At 40.7% G+C, this 20,158-nt stretch overlaps 1 protein-coding gene across 2 annotated transcripts; it reads left to right on the forward strand.

Annotated features, from left to right (window-relative positions):
- The first annotated feature begins 3,879 nt into the window (after positions 1-3,879).
- On the forward strand, positions 3,880-16,918 carry LOC124146458. 2 transcript variants are annotated; one of them, XM_046516751.2, is made up of 5 exons: positions 3,880-4,027; positions 6,499-6,703; positions 13,213-13,437; positions 14,340-14,401; positions 15,055-16,918. In XM_046516751.2, the coding sequence occupies exons 2-5, from the start codon at positions 6,505-6,507 to the stop codon at positions 15,598-15,600; spliced, it is 1,032 nt and encodes a 343-aa protein (XP_046372707.1). In that variant the 5' UTR covers positions 3,880-4,027; positions 6,499-6,504; the 3' UTR covers positions 15,601-16,918. The 2 variants fall into 2 exon arrangements, with proteins under 2 accessions (XP_046372707.1, XP_046372708.2); XM_046516752.2 differs by lacking the exons at positions 3,880-4,027; positions 6,499-6,703 and adding an exon at positions 9,126-10,231.
- The last annotated feature ends 3,240 nt before the right edge of the window (positions 16,919-20,158 follow it).

Below are 20,158 nucleotides of genomic sequence, written 5' to 3' on the forward strand. Positions count from 1 at the left end.
GTGTTTGGCAGAAGCGGGAAGTAAGATCTGAATTTATTGAGAATGCATCGGTAGCTTTCTTCACACAAAGACTTCTATAGTATTAGTGATGCACGAACAGTTAGACCCAAGGTTGGCTGGGGGGATGATCTCACACGTTGTTGTATTGACGCAACAACACCGTCAACTACATCAGTGGTGTCCAACCCAGAGTATGGATTACCAGCGGCGGAGAGCGATTTGATTCTGCGACGAGTCAAGGTTTATGCGACATCGATCGGGCTGATGGAAATTCCGGGGAATGTGTACGACGTCGCCCTGAACGTTCAACCGCCAACGATAGACAGGTCGACCGATTTGGCAGTGGAAGCGTCATGATAGTAGTGGTGATGGTGGGCAGGTAGCTAATGGTCGCATCGATGACCCCGGTCCCCGGTCCAGCTGGGGATACAATATGCGAAGCCCATTCAACATTAGAAATTGGCACTAGTCCTGTAGTCCTTGCCAAACTGCCCAATAGTTAACGTATCACAAGGACCAGTAGACATTTGCCATGTTTGGGTGTTTTGCCATATGTTATCATCATAAGGACGAGTGGACTGAAACTGTTAGTTTCTGACGCTGCCATTCTTGGTGTCCCGGGCCGTGCTGTTGCTGGACTAATGCTAAAACCTACTCGATCACTCATGATATCAATCACTGGATTGTCTGGTCCAGACTCGATTCTTTTCAGACCGCCGTCATATAGCTGGAATGTTGCTGAGTGCGGCGTTAAACAACAAACAAACAAACAAACTCAATATCCACCAGGTAATTGCCATCACTGTGTTGAAGGAACATGAACCTTGATCACTGCCGGTAGTTGATAATATCTCGGTCTAATCTCATCTAACCACTTAATTTGAACGTGATGAAGGATCTCAAGTCAAAAATAATAAAATGGCTGCCATAAATTAACAAGCACGATAGACCCTTCCTGAGCCCTTCCTAAATCAATAGTCACCTGGCAATACTCCCGTGTAAATAATGATACAAGGAGTTGTGAAACTAACGTACACAACAGTCTCTTCGAAATAACTCCATCCCGAATCTTCAATCATTCATATATAGTGATTCGATGAATATGTTGCAGGGCATATATAAGCGTTGGCCAGGTCATACCCTTGCACATTCAGCTGTCGGGCCTGCCATTTATGGCAATGGAAGGGTCAAACCGTTTAGCTTGTGGCAATTGAAGGGCCCAACCATTCACCATGGGTCAATGGAAGGGCCCAAACGTTTGGTGTGAGGCGATGAAGGAGGCCCAGCTGTTAAGCTTCAGGCAATGGTAGGGCCAAACCATTTAGTATGATGCAATGGAAGGATCCAACCGTTTATCATGAGGCAATGAAACGAACCAACCATTTATCATGAGGCATTTATCATGTGGTTTGACTACAACCATGTCTTAGTTTCCTTCTGTAATTGTTGAATTGAAGTTTACCAGGAATGTACACACATATTTGACAATTTTGCCTTTAATGCACCATGTTACATCTTCCTACAGATTACGCACAAAATATAATTCTCACAGGTCCATTTTTACAGACGGGTCCAAGGATGGTGGCAAAGTTGCAAGTGCCACCATCATTGGATCCAGAACTGTCTCCTCAAGAATACCAGATTCTAGTTCAATTTTTACTGCTGAGGCCAAAGCTATCCTTACAGCTTTGACTTATATCAAACATCAAGGTCGGGACGGCTAAGAGTAACCACCCCCGCCCAAGATCGCTAGATCCGACTGCGCCACCTACGTGAAAGGACGACCACAGCCACCTCAACCGCATCCCAAATACCCTATCTGCGCAGAATCTCCGACCAGACCGTACGAAATCGTTTAAGAGCAGCAGGTCTACGAGCAAGACGTCCTGTTCGACGCGTCATATTGAGTCGACAACATCGTCAACAACGACTGCATTGGTGTCGTCAACACAGGGTATGGCCTCAACTGCGATGGAGAGATGTCTGGTTCAGCAGCGAATCAAGATTTCTCCTCCGTCGAGGGGATGGAAGACCACGGGTTCGTCGGGGCGAACGTTACGTCGGAAACTGCCTACAGGAAGTGGACAGGTTTGGTGCTGGTAGCGTTGTGATGTGGGCGGATATCTCTCATCATGGTAGGACAGGTTTGGTCCATATCCAGGGCAATCGTAATTCTCCTACCACACGTCCTCCCAATTACTCCCAATACGGTGTATTCCAGCAGGACAAAGCTCGACCGCATACAGCACGGATCACCCTGTCTACACAACAAAAACGTTGGTGTTCTCCCCTGGTCATCCAGATCCCCGGATTTGAACCCGATAGCGCACCTGTGGGATGAATTGGATATCTGAGATGGCTTCAATCACCAGGTGTTCTCTCCACAATATTTTGGCTGAATACCTTGTACGGTTCCTCGTATAAATGCATTTTCCTACCTCACACAAATCTGGCTTTGCGTTTCATTTTCTTTTTTCTTTTTAAGGAGTATAATTGTAGTAATATACCGGAAGTAGTATGCCAATTTACCGTATATGAAATGGGTGTAGTATTCTGCAAACTGTCAATGAGCCATTGATAGGATGAATGAATTACGGTGACTGATACTTCAATTACATTCCGTACAAGACCCGTGGCCACCGCATTTTCCCTCCCCTTTGTATCCCACAGCGTCGTTAGCAACTAGGACATGACATTGTTGTTTACGTGAACGAAAACTGAAGCGCTTATCTTGTCGCCATTATCATGTCAGTGCTAACTTTATTTGTTGTACGATCATGGTTGTCTTAACTAAACCTATTTTCTATCAACAACCATGGCACCAATATTGGACTTTGTAATGCGACATAAAGGTGAATAATTACTTTTTACAAAGTTTAGAAAGTAATTGCGAAGTAAGTGAGTGAGTAAGAGGTTTGGTTTTACACCACTTTCAGCAATATTCCAGCAATATCACGGCGGGGAACACCAGAAATGGGCTTCACACATTGTACCCATGTCGGGAATCGAACCCGGGTCTTCGGCGTGACGTGCGAACACTTTAACCACTAGGCTATCCGACCTCCCCTACGAAGTAAGAAATGCCGAGAAATGGCAATATTACAAACTTGCCGTTCTATTAGGTCGACTTTTTGTCCTGACACTTTCGCACTTGTTCTTTGAGCTCAGTCATCCGTTTGGGCAATTTCCAGCTTCCGTAGTTCATAATATAAGTCGTACAGACAATGAAGTAGGTTTATTTTCGAAAGAAGTTTAGGCTAGGGCGATTTATTACATACTTCAATGTGAAAGACTGAGTTTTCTGAATTTGCGAAGAGTGACATTTTCATTGCAGTGAACATAATACTTTGACGGAACAATTATCATGTTCATGTATGTTTATATGTATATATATATATATATATGTGTGTGTGTGTTTTTTATTAAAACAATTTAATCGTCCAAAAAGACAAAGGGATTGGGCTCTGATCGCGCCGATATGTAGCCATTCTCTTCTCGTGTACTCTATATCCTAATTTCCGACGCGTGTTATAATAAATCAGTGAGTATATGTATATATCGTGAGACAACATTATTACATGATCTTTATTGGCTTCAGATTTTTGTTAATTGACATATTTGTTACAAAAGTGAAACAAAACTTATTCAGGGACCAAACGAGCAATATTTATACTTCCTACAACGTAATTTGTGATATGCATGCGTCTTAAAAAGGGGTGAAGAAAAAAATCATTACAAAACATGGTATTTGTCAATCGAGCCTGTTTAACAATGGATTTCAGCTGCAGATTGTACAGCGTGGCGAAAAGCTAGCAAACACGTGACGAAATTGCTCGCGTTGAGTTCAGCCAATCAAAACGCGTGCTTGTTCAACAACACATCAATAAATGCTTCCTCACGTGGCGAGGAGTGTGCTCGCCTGTATAGTCTATCCACGGCAAAGGTGATTTCGGGAATTTACTCGGCTGCTTTTGCTTAAGTACATGTTTGTTGTGAATCGGCATATCAATTTACATACGGATGAGAGGTAAGTTTGTATTTGCTTTTTGAAAACGTTGTCTAAGATCAGAAACCTGATGAAAATAATGCATAGAAGGTGTTATGGAATCTGTCCGCCATCCATTAGTGTCATAAACTACATATATCTCAAGAAAAAATGTTTAGTATCGGAAAATACATGTACGCGTGCCTCTTCGATACTTGGGGTTATTTGTGTTAGGATTAGGACAGGCAACCCTCAACTCTAGATCTATCCTCGGCCCTTCGATCCTACAAATAGTAGCGAACATATTCTATGTTCGGGCACAGCGCACAGGATCTCGTTTTGGTACGTAAATAAAAATATATACCCGCTATATGTATTCTCTACTTACATATAGGGGTATATATCTATTTTTCTGATTTACTGATCAATAACGAGTTCCTGTGGCGCATCGGTTCCGCTCTTTTCCGAAAATGACCAACTCCATATTCATCATGTGACAATGATAATTTTTGAACAAAACAAATTTCCAGCTAATTGTGTCAGTGTTACATTCTATTCTACTATCTTTGTTTAGCAACATTGCTCGAATGCTATTTTCATAATTTTTGGCACTCACCCAATTTGGATAAGGGAAGCAACTGTTATTGCCCAGGGTTTGATAATTATCTATGCAAAGTATATAGTCTATTTCAGAAAATATACTTGTAGTTCCGTTTACTGTTGGGTTGTACTATCCATCAATAAGTTATGGTGAATCAGTGATAATGTGATTGATTGAATATTTATGAATAGTTTCTGATCACGTTAGTTATGCCTCAGAATGTGTGAATTAAGACATGGTATACCAACTCCGAGCAGACCTGTCATTGTTTCATCCCTTTGATGCAGAGCGCCAGGCAGGATAACAACAAATACCTTCTATTAACGTCTATTGGCATGGTGTGGCCAGGGGATCAAACTACTGACTTTCAGTTCTCATGGCAAACGCTCTATCCACTAGACCACAGATGCGGTCTGGTGCAGTACTTCCAGTGGTGAACGCTTAGTGAATGCTTAGTGACCGCTTAGTGAGCAGACTGACAAACTGAGTTACTTGGGGCTTTAATTAATTGGAAACCTTTGTAAATAACAACTGCTTATGATGTAGCTTGTGGTGAAGGGCATTCACTCTTGAAGAAGATGGTGGCCACAGGTGTCCCAGTTGTCTAAGCTGCCACGATTCGCTGTGCAGAGTTGCATCCCTTGGGCACGCCAGAAACCTATGATTGTGTGTTCGAATCCCAGTTCGCCACAGTTATGTTTCAAGGTTTGTCAGTACCATATCTGTGCTCGTCTGAGACCTGCATCACTTCAGGCTTTCCTCCCACATTAAGCTGACACGCTGCGATATAACTGTAATACTGTTAAAAGCTGTGTTAAACCCAACTCACTCACTCAAAGAAGATGGAGCCTAGATAACGGGTCTATGTCACCAACAGTAATATTGTAAAAGTTATCAAGCAGTTCAATGGTTGCCATTGGTAACTGACGTATTGAATTTAAGTCCTATAGTGACGAGTAAGTGAAAATCAGTGTGTCATACATCTTCTTGTTGGCACACTTCATCAAAAGAATGCGACCGCTGGCCCCTAGTCAATAATGCGACTCAATATGAATGCAACAGCCCCCTCCTCTCAAGACTCAGTGGATTTATATCTAAAGAAAATGTCCTCTGTCAGGTTTACAGGAGAATCCTCACCTCATCCAACCTTACATTATTCCAATCACACACCAAATAGCACCGCTCATTAGCACTGTTTAGAGTACTTCCGCTAAAAATACATGCGCGCTGGCTCGTGTCGGCCTTTGACGCAGTCGCAAAGATCCAATACACTGTATTGCCTGGGTGGCGTCTGTCTACACTTGCAGGTGTGATCACTGATGACCTAAGTGTAGAACTCTTGTCTTGACCCCAGTGTGACAATTCACAGGATGTAATTAGTGTTTGAATGGCATAGTTTATATACTTGTTACAAGTGCTGTTCAATAAACAGTGATGTGGAATACATAGTTGTTTGTTTTCAGCGTATGTCTGAGTTGGTATTTCTGCTATCTAAAATGTCTTATTGTTGATATAAATGCGTTGTTTAATAATGCCAGCAAAGACCACTCTCATTTTTTGCATTTAATTCACGCTCGCATTAATTTCAAGATTTACAGTATTCTTTTCTACAATATACTTGTTTGTATTAGAACTTTGATTTCAGAGAGTTTGTTTTGAAGACATTAACCTCAAATTGACAGTGATTACATTTTCTATCTGGTTCCGTTGTTTCATGTTGACAAAGAAAATCTTTATAAGTAACAAAACTGGTTACTGGTCTAAAACAAAAATTGAAAACTTTTTAATGGTGGTAAAATTACACACACACACACCCCTAAAATATGACCCTCCATTATCTGATTATTGAGAAGTTGAAATAAGAAACCCATACATTTACTTTTTGGCCAAACTGTATTTCTCTTGTTTCCAGTCTCGTATGTCTAAAATGGGTCCAGTACATCATCGAGAGATAGATGACGATACTGTCACAGAAGGAATTGAAGGGAGCATTATTGACTCGACGCCAAGCATTTCCAGATGCTCCACACCAGATAATGAAGATGACTTGTGCATTGTTCGACAGAACAGCATCTATACTGGTCAACACAAGGCAGGCAGAAAGGAACAAGATTCAGGTAAACCATCAGCTTTGTGATCTTTTTTTGTCCTGATGTTGAAGTAAGGAAATCTTGTAATGTTGTTAAAGTGTGTGCATGGGGCTATGTTAGGAATTGGTTGATATTGTAAAGTTGATCACAGAGTACAAGAGTTTTGCTAACATGAGTTAATAAGGTTCACTATTGAAAACAAGGGATAACTATTTCAAAGTTTCATCAATCAAGGATCTTTTTAACATAAACTCTCATTTAATCATTGATATTTTAAAAGAAATTGAATTGCTTAATAAATTTTGATGTAGAAAGTTATATATTTTATAAATTGGTACTATATATTTATGAACTGAGATTGTTAGTGGTTGTACCCTTGATGGGGGTTGAAGTAGCGTAAAATTATTGTCCCCCTGAGAGGATGCGTAAGCCCACTTCATTCAAAGTAATTCATATATGCCAGGTTTTTAATCGTAGAATGATTGTTTGTTTTAATTTTGGTTAAATTTCTCCACACTCACCAATAACTGAAGGGTTGGTGTAAATCCTGCCGGGGTCCATGCAGGTAGCAAAAGTACTGTAAGCCCCCGTGGTCCCTGGTATGGTGGCCTACCTTTATTTGTTGGTGTTCAATAGCCTGTTTTTATGATGTGTCGTCTGTCATAATCCAATCATTTTATTGTTCTAAAACTAGTTTTAAAGTTATAATCTGTGATATCTTGCTAGTTGTTGTACTGTCCTTTGACAAGTTGTTTTCTATAAGCTATACCTTGTTCGAGTCACGATATGGCTGAAATATTGCCGCTGTGACTTTAAATAATAACTCACTCACTCACTCACTATTGAAAAACCTATTGTCAGGTTTCTCACAAAAACTGGGGGCGGTCGGGTAGCCTGGTGGTTAAAGCGTTCGCTCGTCACGCTGAAGACCCGTGTTCGATTCCAGACATGGGTACAATGTGTGAAGCCCATTTCTGGTGTCCCCCACCGTGATATTGCTGGAATATTGCTAAAAGCGGCGTAAAACCATACTCACTCACTCACTCACTCACACAAACTGATTTCTTTTCCCTGTTGGAACTGTCTTCACAAACATCTTCTAAGAACGTCAGTTAAGGTCGGTCTATTTTCAAGCATTACCATTAACTTTTTAAAACCTACCAAATCACCTTTTTTTAAACATTTTAAACCGATCGTTGCGTAAAAGGTCTCACAAAACAGGTGAAAAGAACAAGATCTGAAGTTCCAATTACTTGAACTTCCAAGTATCTTATCGTGGGTTTCACCGAAGTGGTAAACGTCTGAGACCTGCATCACTTCGGGCTTTCCTCCCACATTAAGCTGACACGCCCTGATATAACTGAAATACTGTTAAAAGCAGCGTTAAACCCAACTCACTCACTCACAAACTCCAAGTATCGTTGATAACAATTTAATTTCGGTTTCTTAAATCATGCCAATTTAATGTGCAAAAAAGTGACCTTATCACACCTTGGCATATACCAACTACCTGCCAAGGAACCCATGGGTTTCTGGGTACAATTGTTGGTCCCCAGCAGCCTATGCTTGTCGTAAGAATCATTACAAAACTCAATCAGTTGGTTTGGCTCTGTAACTTGGTATATTGCATGTCATCAGATTCCACCATCATATAGCTAGAATATTGCTGAGTGTGGTGTTAAACAACAACAAAATAAACCTGGCTCCTGTGTACAGTGAGATTTACAGGTTACTAAGTGCAGGTCTAGACGAACCAGTCGTTGACATCATGAGCAATGATATGTGTGACCAACCATGAGCTAAAGGACCTTCTTGGATAAAATCATTTGACTTCTTAATATACTTTAAAACTACTAGTATCTTAGTACACTAAAAATACAATTCATAAGCTTAAATTCATATTTATTACAGAGATACATCATGTACGTAGCATCAAACATTTTGACTCATTTTCCATAAAGTCCCATATTCAGACTTATAACTGTTTTATATAATACATTTTTTAGATATACCGTATTCGACGTAATAAGCGCCCCGCTCTAATAAGCGCCCACATCGATATTTGCTAATATATTGGCTCGTGAACAATCCCAATTAACACCCTTTCCGATTGATCAATGTACACAATACTTATTTATTCGCGTATAATATGCACTCGTGTGTTATATGCACCCTTAATTATGGGCAATTAAATTCTGGAAAAATATATCTCTCGTATATAAACATTTCAGGCTGTCAGCGTAAACCACGGAATTTATCTTTCAACTATGTGTTTTTTTGACAAAATAATATTCTGATAAGAGCCCCCTATTTCTAATTTTGAGAGCAGCCTGGGCGCTTATTACATCGAATACGGTAATGTCTGATTTATTGAACGTAGACATCTATGCTAAAATGTTTTGAAATAATGTTTTTATTATGTTACAAACTTACAAGAGAGAAATAAGATATTTTTGTACAGTCCACACACATTGGCATTTTTTATGTGAAACAAAAATATCATCTTTGTATATGTTTAAGTATTTCATGGCCATGTCAAATGTCTAAGATCTGGTTATGCTTGGGACTGGCCTTTCACGTGGGCAAACTGCATGTAACGGATTAAGTGGGCTCACGTTGTAAGCTTGGTGGCCTGGAGCACATTGTCGCATTGAGTATAGCCTTGGGGACTCAGGCTCACCGTCATTGGCTGCTGGCCTTAAGCTGCTCGTAAATATTGTTTCTCTGAAGCACAAACATGGGGATCGAAAAATGTGCAGTGATAAAACATTGAGTCTTGCTTGGCATGATGAAGTCTGACCGTGAACTTCAGGCAGTGGGGATCTGGCCAGTGAGGTCTCAGTTTATGTGAGCAGCTAGTGCCAGTGCGAGCTTTGAGGATGACGACCGAGTTTTCTTCTGACAAGTTCAGTGTGAAAAGAAGATCATCTGGAGGAGATATTGGGAGACAATTGTGAATTTGAAAATCTCCTTTGGGAAAATTGGATGGTCTAAAATTAAATAGGTTACAGATTTTTCTTAGACTTTTAGGATATTTTGGAAGAGCGTTGACATGGATGTCATTGTTGCAGTGATATGTTGCTTGACCCGATGGAATACAGACTGTGATTATGTGAAGAAAGAGTTTTCTTACATGTCATTGCAAATATGTTGAGCAGAGTTGGGAAAAGGATGAACCTGTTGGATTCTATTATTTAAACAGTTTCTGTTCTGGAAGGATAAGTAAAAATCATTATGATTTGTCTATGTTTGTGTTGATTGCTGCCATGTAATTTAAGGCTGAAACAGTATGTACTAACATTGTACCAAGTCGTCAAGCAGAAACAGCTGTCTACCACTATATACAGTACAGGGGGATAATCTGTGGAAGATATCTGAGGACTGTTGAGACAGTTACAATGAAAGTTGAACTTGCTGAGGCGGACACGACGACTCCTAAGCATGGGACTGCTATCAATGTCCAGCAGTTTGTGGATATTGTCCAAAGTGTGATGTTGCCAGGGATCGAGGCTGTGTGTGCGTCGGATGACAAAGGTCCCCAACACAGGCCAGGAGGTGGTAGCTTTGAACCTTCATTATTCACTGTTGCAAAATGCTTTGTTGTTTTGAAGTACCAGTAGGTGTTGGGCAATGGCCATTTCAAGTAGCTTGAGCGGGCACGGGTGGCCAAGTCGTCTAAGGCGCCGCAATTCGCTGTGCAGAGTTGCGTCCCTTGGGCACGCCAGAAACCTATGATTGTGGGTTCGAATCTCGGGTTCGCCCTGATTATGTTTCTAGGTTTGTCAGCACCATAACCGTGCTCGTGGGTTTCACCGAAGTGGTAAACGTCTGAGACCTGCTTCAATTCGGGCTTTCCTCCCACATTAAGCTGACACGCCGCGATATAACTGGAATACTGTTAAAAGCGGTGTTAAACCAAACTCACTCACTCATGTAGCTTGTAATGAACTTTGTTCTTTTTGCTTAAAATGTTTATCAGTATGGGTTATTGTGGAAATATTTTGTGAGTAGGGTTTGGAATGTGATTGTGAATTTGATATTTGATTGTAAGTAGGGTTGTTGTTTAGTTATCAGTGTGGTTGTAAGTCTGGTTATTTGCAAAGTTCTGATTGGTTTTATTCAGTATCTGACAGTACATCCGCTAGTTCCAAGATCCATACATCGCTACAGATGTTGTAAGCATGGTAAGGGAGGTAATCCATCTGCTAGTCTCAAGATTCATACATTGCTACAGTTGTTAGGGAGGTAATACATCTGCTAGTTCCAAGATTCATAAATTGCTACAGATGTTGTAAGCATGGTAAGGGAGGTAATCCATCTGCTAGTTCCAAGATTCATAAATTGCTACAGATGTTGTAAGCATGGTAAGGGAGGTAATCCATCTGCTAGTCTCAAGATTCATACATTGCTACAGTTGTTAGGGAGGTAATACATCTGCTAGTTCCAAGATTCATAAATTGCTACAGATGTTGGTAGGGAGGTAATACTTGTCTTTCAAATTGTTGGTCACCATAATGTAGGCTTGTGTTAATACCTGGTCCGGGGCGGTGGGGCTAGCCTCGTGGTTAAAGTGTTTGCTCGTCACACCAAAGATCTGGGTTCGATTCCCGTCATGGGTACAGTGTGTGAAGCCAATTTCTGGTGTCCCCGGCTGTGATATTGCTAGAATATTGCTAATAGCGGCGTAAAACCAAAATCACTCACTCGCTCACTAATCATGCTAATACATGGTCGAGTACTTAAAGTCGCCCTCATAATGATTTCCGGTCGATCAACACTATTCCACATGAACACACTAAAGTCTGAGGTAGACACCATTTGTCAAATTTGACTAATCCACAGCTCATTTCTGATTTTGGGTTATGTACAATAACTAGTTCTTGGCGTAAAACAACTAGTCAGTCCAGATTGTTTCAAGTCTCGGAGTAACAGAATAGTGGCCGTGTCTACAGACTACACCATTTTTGTCTTTCCTCAACATAATCATGATAATAAGGTCATGCGTCATCATTACTTTACTGGTATTTTCTATTTTGTTGGTTCAGTGCAAGCAGAGATAATGCTGTTAAGCCATTGTGACTTGTTTGAAAATGTGATGCAACTATGTCTGAGAAGTTACGGAATCCCCACCAAGTCATGTTTATCTGAATGTATCTAGTGATTTCCAAAGTTACCCAACACCAGTCTGTGACTTTTGCTGTTAGGCTGTGGAAGCACAGGTCCAGTAAAGTCTATTTTGGTCTGGTAAGCTTTTGTTCCAACCATGTTAGTTCTTTTGGGGAAGATGTCCAGTTTTGTTTTTTGTTCTGCCACAAAGTGGCACCCATAATGATTTATTCCCAGAGCATAACTCGGAAACTGTTTGATATTTTATTATGAAACTTTGCATTTGTATGAAACACCTGCTGAACTGGTGCTTTTGGTGTTTTGGTATTTTTAAATTAATATTTTTTTGTTTCCTTTGCAAGAAACCGGACTTTATGCTTAAGACTTGTGTGTTTTAGTCTCCTTGGTTTACTTGTGTGGCTGCAATTGGGTCGGGATTTTTTAGAAACTACTGAACTGAATTAATCTTTCCATGCTTATCAAGAGATACTTGACAAGACTGAGTTAACAAATTTATGCCCTATTTTTTCTTCTTCTAGAGTTACCCTCCCTTTCCCCATGTATTTTCAGTACTATATGAACAAACATACTTCTAATGTGCCCAATGGCAGGGGATAGTGATATCTCTGTTTTCTTGTTTTTTTCGGCCACAACTTCAAGACATACACTTTATTTTTCTGAAAGAAAAGTGAAACAACTTTCTTTTTATACAACATGTTGTTTCAGGACATCCAGTTTATCACATGAACATATTTTATTTTATAAACCTTAGACAAACTTATTAATTTTTCAGTATTTCTGGAACATTAAGAAGGACACAGGCCATGAAATGTCAATTGGCTTACATGGCTTATTTAGTCATTGACAAGATGTTTGGTTGACTGTTATGAAAGGTCACCAGATTTAATAAAGGTTTACATGCTTCTGCTGGTGTGCTAAATAACTTATTAAAGAAAAGCAATATACAGTAAACTACGTTTAATGCGAACATGCCTATAACAAACTGACCGATATAACGAACTAACTGATATAACAAACTTAATTTTTAGTCCCTGCCATTTGATGTATTTATGCTGTATATATGATTATAACAGATCTTTTGTTGCCCTTGTATATATACTTGCACATAGTGACACATTGTATTTAGGTTCAATCAAGATTTCATCGACCCGTGAAATTCAGGGGTAAAATAGGTCTTCAGCAACCCATGCTTGCCGTAAAAGGAGACTGTGTCAATCACTGGATCGTCTGGTCCAGACTCGTCTATTTACAGACTGTTGTCATATAGCTGGAATATTGCTGAGTGTGGCGTTAAACAACAAACAAACAAACAAGACTTCATCATGTTGATTCATACGGCCCTGGTGATCTTGGCAACTGCAATCAGACATTTGTTGTCAGTATGGTAAATGTATGATCTTTTTCCTCAGATGCGTGGATGGGATACCATCAAATGGGCTGGCCCAGTCAGGAGTATTCACCTCACCACCCCAGCCGGCAGGTGCTCAACATCCTCCACCAGCAACAGCAGCAGCAACATCAGCAACAGCAGCAGCATCACATGTTGTCTCAATCCTCCTCCTGGCAGAGCCCTACTAGCATGTCCTCCTTACTGCGAGGTGGTGCAGCATTCACTGGAGGGGCAACATCTACAGGTAAGGCCCATAGATTCATTTGTCCGGCTAGTGGTTAAAGTGTTCGCTCGTCACACCGAAGACCCGGGTTCGATTCCCGACATGGGTACAATGTGTGAAGCCCATTTCCGGTGTCCCCCACCGTGATATTGCTGGAATTTTGCTAAAAGCAGCGTAAAACCAAACTCACTCACTCACTCATTTGTCTGGTTTTGTCACTTTGGTCTTTTTGTTGGTGGAAAAACTTTAACCTGCTTTTATGTGAGGAGTGAGTGAGAATGGTTCTACTCCACTTTTAGCGATGGTTACTTACTTTGTAATTCATCGCAGCAGATTTACAAGAGGATGGGGATAAAAGCTATGGTTCAACCCTAGAAAAGGTTTAGGATGGGGGATCCAGATTAAGGTCTGCTAGAACCTGGATGCAAACGTTGGGGGTAGGGGTGGTGGTGGGTGTACTTGATTATTAACAATAGCATGTTGTGTTGGTCACAAGTTTATGGATAATTAGTTTCATGGATAGATTTATTTAATTCCTTCGGAATATCTTACCTCTATTACGTCATACCGTTAATTTCCATTTTAGCTAAACTCACACTTTAAAAATCTTCAGATTTTTAACAGAAATCATCTTCACTGTCAGTTATTTATTGCTGTTGCACAGGAAGCAATATCAAAACTGATCTACTGCGCAGGCGCAAAGTGGAAGTACATCGCTTCTTTTCCGTGTGAGCTTGGGTTTACAAGGAAACTATTTTAACAGTTTTCCATGTTTTTCCAATATTATTGAATTCTTTTCATAAATTCTCGTGGGACCTTTTTGCTATTTTGAATGTTTCCTTCAGACCCATTGCAACTTGTGTTCATATATGCCCTACACAATAAGACAGGTGTACTTATACAACCATTTTTCTCCATAACAGACAACTCCAGCTATCCCAAGGATGATTCTGTTCAGCCTTGCGATGCACAGTCAAGGAGCATGGTATGTGTCAAAAATTAGATGACATATATGTTAAACGTTTGTTTTTTAATTTTTGAGTTTCAAAAGAATTGTTTGTCAGTTTTTGGTGTTTTTTTCAAATACAAAATTGGCTGCTGTATCAAAACTGACACATAATGAAAGGGCGTCATCATTTTGTGCTCAAGTCCGTCTCTCAACACATCCAATGAGATTCGCACCTGAACAATATCATGAGTGTGTTTGATTACCTCAAGCCTAAATACACAGAACAACTTATTTTGATTTTTGTGGCCATTTTGCTAAATATTACAGAAATTCAAGTATGTGTTTTCAAAGTGTTTCAGTATATGTTGAATTTGTTTTCATGACTGAAAATAGTTAGATGTAATATATCGGGTGGGAAGAAATTTATATTAGTAAAACATTCGTTCACATTTGTGAAAATTTAGTGTTTACATAAACCAGGAGATGACAAATAATGCACATAATAAACAGCAGAAGGAGTGTTTGTAAAACAAAACTGCTAAAGATGTTTCTTTATCATGTTTATCAGTATTACCATGATTAACATTTTGCTTAAGGCGAGAGCTTTCCTTCCACATCAACTCACTCAACCCTCACTGATTCACTTACGGCTTTGTGGTTGTAATGTCAGTTTATATCCTCTGTTTCAGAGTGCTGCAAGACGTAGAGCGATACCTCATTCTTCAGGACTTGTGGACCTGCAGAGTCTGCCTGGTACTACAACCCCAGTTACTCGCGTGGCTTGTGTTCCCTTGCCAACCAAGTGTGTGACTGACGCCATTGACATGAACTACCAGGAATTGGACAGCAGTGACCATAGAGGCCGCAGCTTGCTCAAGAGGAAGTATTCACTGAGCAAGTCGGACTCAGCATCCAGTTCCAGTCCAAAGCAGATCCACCTGGATGATTCCATGCAGGCTGAGAAGAAGAAGCGGTTTGCTCGTACAACTGAAGCTTTGAAGAAGCTGGGCTTGTGGGAGATTGCAATGAGGACTGGCGAAATGATTATTCAGAATAGAACACTTCAACAGGAGCTGAACGAACTGAGACAAGAATCTAAACAGCTGATGCTATCTGTGTTGAAAAATCCTGAAAATAACAGTTTCAAGCAAGCTCTTCTCACTATGCAGGCACAATTTTATGCCCGTAAACACAAGTCCTTTGAGAACCACAACATTTCTATCAAGTCTTCATGATTGCCATTGGTCTCTGTTCTGGATTCGTCTCATTTGCATATCATTTGCATATCATTTGCATATCATTACAACCTAATTGGAAGTTTCATGTTATCTAAATCAGTTTTTGTAGCATGTGTGAAAGTCCACCTTTTTAAAATGTGTACAAAAATCTGTTTTGTTAGAATATGTTCAAGTTTGAGATGTACATAATCTTTGAATGTTGTAAATTTTGATTGTATGTATGCTGTTGTGATTTGTTACTAGTCGCAGTCAAGGCACTTGTGTATAGGCTTTATCTCTAAATGTTGTGCTGTTGAGACTTTTCACTGCTTACCAAAGGTTAATTGGTGTATTGTGCACATGGTTTTTCTATTCAATTAGGAATTCAGATTCTTTTTCTTTTTAATTAGGCTTCAAGGCAAATATAATGTTTTCATGTATTATTGGAGAAAAGCAATGCAGCAGTTGGACATGTACATGCATAATCTGTGGTTAGAGTCCCCTCATCCCTTCCCACACCAGTACCCCGCTGTATCAACCCCTCCCATACTAGTACCCAGCTCCATCAACCCCTCCCACACAAGTACCCCTCTGTAACAACCCCTCCCACACAAGTACCCCTCTGTATCAACCCCTCCCACACAAGTACCCCTCTGTAACAACCCCTCCCACACAAGTACCCCTCTGTAACAACCCCTCCCACACAAGTACCCCTCTGTAACATCCCCTCCCACACCAGTACCCCTCTGTATCAACCCCTCCCACACAAGTACCCCTCTGTAACAACCCCTCCCATACTAGTACCCAGCTCCATCAACCCCTCCCACACAAGTACCCCTCTGTAACAACCCCTCCCACACAAGTACCCCTCTGTATCAACCCCTCCCACACAAGTACCCCTCTGTAACATCCCCTCCCACACCAGTACCCCTCTGTAACAACCCCTCCCACACCAGTACCCCTCTGTAACAACCCCTCCCACACCAGTACCCCTCTGTATCAACCCCTCCCACACAAGTACCCCTCTGTAACATCCCCTCCCACACCAGTACCCCTCTGTATCAACCCCTCCCACACAAGTACCCCTCTGTAACAACCCCTCCCACACAAGTACCCCGCTGTAACAACCCCTCCCACACAAGTATCCCGCTGTAACAACCCCTCCCACACAAGTACCCCTCTGTAACAACCCCTCCCACACCAGTACCCCGCTGTAACAACCCCTCCCACACCAGTACCCCTCTGTAACAACCCCTCCCACACAAGTACCCCTCTGTAACAACCCCTCCCACACAAGTACCCCTCTGTAACAACCCCTCCCACACCAGTACCCCTCTGTAACAACCCCTCCCACACCAGTACCCCTCTGTAACAACCCCTCCCACACCAGTACCCCTCTGTAACAACCCCTCCCACACCAGTACCCCTCTGTAACAACCCCTCCCACACAAGTACCCCGCTGTAACAACCCCTCCCACACCTCACCTATCAACCCCTCCCGCACCAGTACCCCGCTGTAACAACCCCTCCCACACCAGTACCCCGCTGTAACAACCCCTCCCACACAGGTACCTCCCCTATCAACCCCTCCCACACAGGTACCTCCCCTATCAACCCCCCCACAGCAGTGACCTCCCCTATCAACCACTCCCACAGCAGTTACCTCCCCCATCAAGGATTGCTGATAGTAAGTCTTCACAGAATAGGATCAGCAATGCCAACATGTCCAATTTTGGAACAGTTCCAAATTCACATTCAGTATCTACTTCTAAATAAGCAGTACCCATTATATCAGCGTTCATACTTCTCTGGACTACATACAGATATAGAAGCATCTTTCTTTATTTCTTTCTGTGTGAAGAAAACACTTGTTTATATCTAGATATAGATATATATCATTCTATGGTAAAGTACATACCAAAACATCGTGAGTTGTATCTTGGGACATTACCATTAAACCTGATCATGTTGGCCTATTGCTCTACTTGGCTTTAGTTGGCCATGATAAATGTTTTGGAAAGTTTGGTGCTTTGACATCCATCATCTCTTAGTAGTGCTGAGGGAGAGACATTATCTCTGTCTGTTACTTTTCAAGAGATTTATGGTAGATGTTTAAACTAGTTGACAACTTTCCTTCATGTGAAAGTCCTAGTGGTATTCCTATTGTAGTATTTGTGATACAACTACCTTAGTTTATTTCTGTTGTGAAGACACACGAGTAGGACTCTAAGCTGTAACAGAATGGCAAAATGTTAGCAAAAATGTAAGTCCTATTGTTATGTGATTTTATACCCAAGGTGACACAGATGGGAGGTCATTCCTGTTAGAGGTCATGTTATTCTGTTGATCATCAATCTATCTTTGCCCTTTGGGACCCTTTTTTGTATGCCCATTTTGACCCTTAACTATCTATTTTAGCGCTTTGGGACCCTTTGTTCTTTATTTCAGCCCTTTGGGACCCTTGTTAGTATCTATATTTGCCCTTTGGGACCCTTAACTATCTATTTCAGCCCTTGGGACCTTTTATTCTCTATTTTAGCCCTTTGGGACCAATTACAATCCTCCTTCATACTGTTTGTGGATCTGCCAAAGGTAGAAAATATGCCATAGATCTGAGCATACCTGTAAAATTGGTTTTCAAAGCTAGTGCTGTAAAGCTTGAGATTAATGTCGTCTTCTTGTCAGTCAATTCATTGGTCGGTCAAAGTTTGTGAAATGTCGTTTGACGTGACCTGTAATCGGATGTCCTCAGATCTTTGGTTAGCGGAAGCGAGAACTAAGATCTGATTTTAATGAGATTGATTAAAGATAGAAATATTCCACAGATCTGAGTATTCCTGACACATTTATATTATGTTTAATTGATGTATTTGAATGTTTCTGATTTATTGTCATGGCTTAAACGCTGCATTTCATTAATCACTCACTCACTCACTCACTTTTTTGTTGTCTAGTGTTTAAGTTTTTGGGCCAGACCAGTTATATTTCTTGTTTTACAGATCTTTAGTCTATTATGCCCATTGTAGGGTCAGGTCAGATATCATGGGGGACAGACCATTTGATATTGGGATATCTGGGATTTTGTTTGGAGACAGCTGCACCTGCAAAACCGGATATATTTTTTTATTCCTAACTATGAGCCTAAGTATTGTTTTCTATAAATATTTTGCCACAATATATTGGGGGGGGGGGGGGGGGGCAGGAAATTTCTGTATTTATTCAACGGGGCTGAAGTTTCAAGCATTTTCTGAGACAGTTTATGATTTCAATTAAATCCTATAGTACTAGGCAAACCCCACCCAATATCAAATGGTCGGCCCTTTAGGGTTTCCTTAGGGCAAAACAACGCCAGTAACATAAATCATTAACAATATTATTTTGATTTCTGTTGATTTTAAAGATTCTTGTTTGTTTCCCTCTTATTACACTGTTAACAGGTTTGAAATATGCATAGTGTAATCAAACTTTAAAAAATATTTCTGCATTTTCAAAAACTATGACTGATCTGATAGACAAGGAAAACTGGTGGCACTAGATTTACCGTCCATCTTGCACGTTGATAGTTCTTCAAAGAACTGATGTAAAAAATGTTGTATTCTGGCATGCAGAATTAAAATATGTCAGGAACATGAATTATGCCACTCAAAATGGTTAACGACAACTGATTCTTTGATATGACTATAGTTAATCCGTCATGCCATGACATGACATGAGAAATTAACTACAGAAATATGAAAGAATTGTGTGGTCCTTGACCTTTTTGAGTAGTATATGTTAGTTCCCCTTTGTCCTTTTTAAGGAATTAATATCCAGTTTTCTCTTTGTTTTTTGTATGTGTTTGGTAATACATTTAATGTAATATTGGTATAGTGAATACTGTTGTCATGTGTAGATTCGGGGACTGTGCCTGAAACTAGACAAAAGCTAGATGATATGTCAAGGGCCACCTCTTGTGGAACAAGGCCCAAAGAGATTGAAAGTGTGGCATCATGCAGATGCAATGGGCTTCTTTGAGGGACAGCTAACAGTTTGTTTCAGTGCTGTTTGATTTTGCTCATTAGGGTAACTGTTATATCCAGGTATTTGAACAAACTGGTTTCTCTGTTGACAATAATGAATAAAACATTTCAGTAAAATGTTCGTTTTTATTGCAGAATATGCTGAACTGAATTTGTGGTGCCTGTGTGTGTATGTGTGTGCATGTGTGTGCGTGCGAGCGAGAGCAAGATCCAGATTCGAGTGTGGAATGCAGTGAGGTCAAAATATTGTTCCTCAAAGAATCCAGATTCGAATGTTGGACTCGAAGGATAAGGAAAGTCTTGCTGGCAGTGGGGCGGTCGGGTAGCCTAGTGGTTAAAGCATTCGGTTCGATTCCGACATGGGTACAATGTGTGAAGCCCATATCTGGCGTCCCCCGCCGTGATATTGCTGTAATATTGCTAAAAGCGGCGTAAAACCATACTCACTCACTCTCTGACAGTGAGGTCAAAAGACTTACGATGACATTCTTGACTTTCGGCTATTTCCCTCGCCATCGTTTCAACATGGTGTTATTGCAATTACATAGCAACGTGCA

Source organism: Haliotis rufescens, unplaced genomic scaffold (assembly GCF_023055435.1).
Source record: "Haliotis rufescens isolate VD_foot unplaced genomic scaffold, xgHalRufe1.0.p SCAF_3, whole genome shotgun sequence".
In the NCBI taxonomy this organism is placed as follows: domain Eukaryota; kingdom Metazoa; phylum Mollusca; class Gastropoda; order Lepetellida; family Haliotidae; genus Haliotis; species Haliotis rufescens.

Coding starts and splice junctions, on each gene's coding strand:
- LOC124146458 (XM_046516751.2), top strand. CDS start 6,505: ATGTCTAAAATGGGTCCAGTACATCATCGAGAGATAGATGACGATACT. Junction 6,704..13,212: donor CAGAAAGGAACAAGATTCAG/GTAAACCATCAG, acceptor CTTTTTCCTCAG/ATGCGTGGATGGGATACCAT. Junction 13,438..14,339: donor TGGAGGGGCAACATCTACAG/GTAAGGCCCATA, acceptor TCTCCATAACAG/ACAACTCCAGCTATCCCAAG.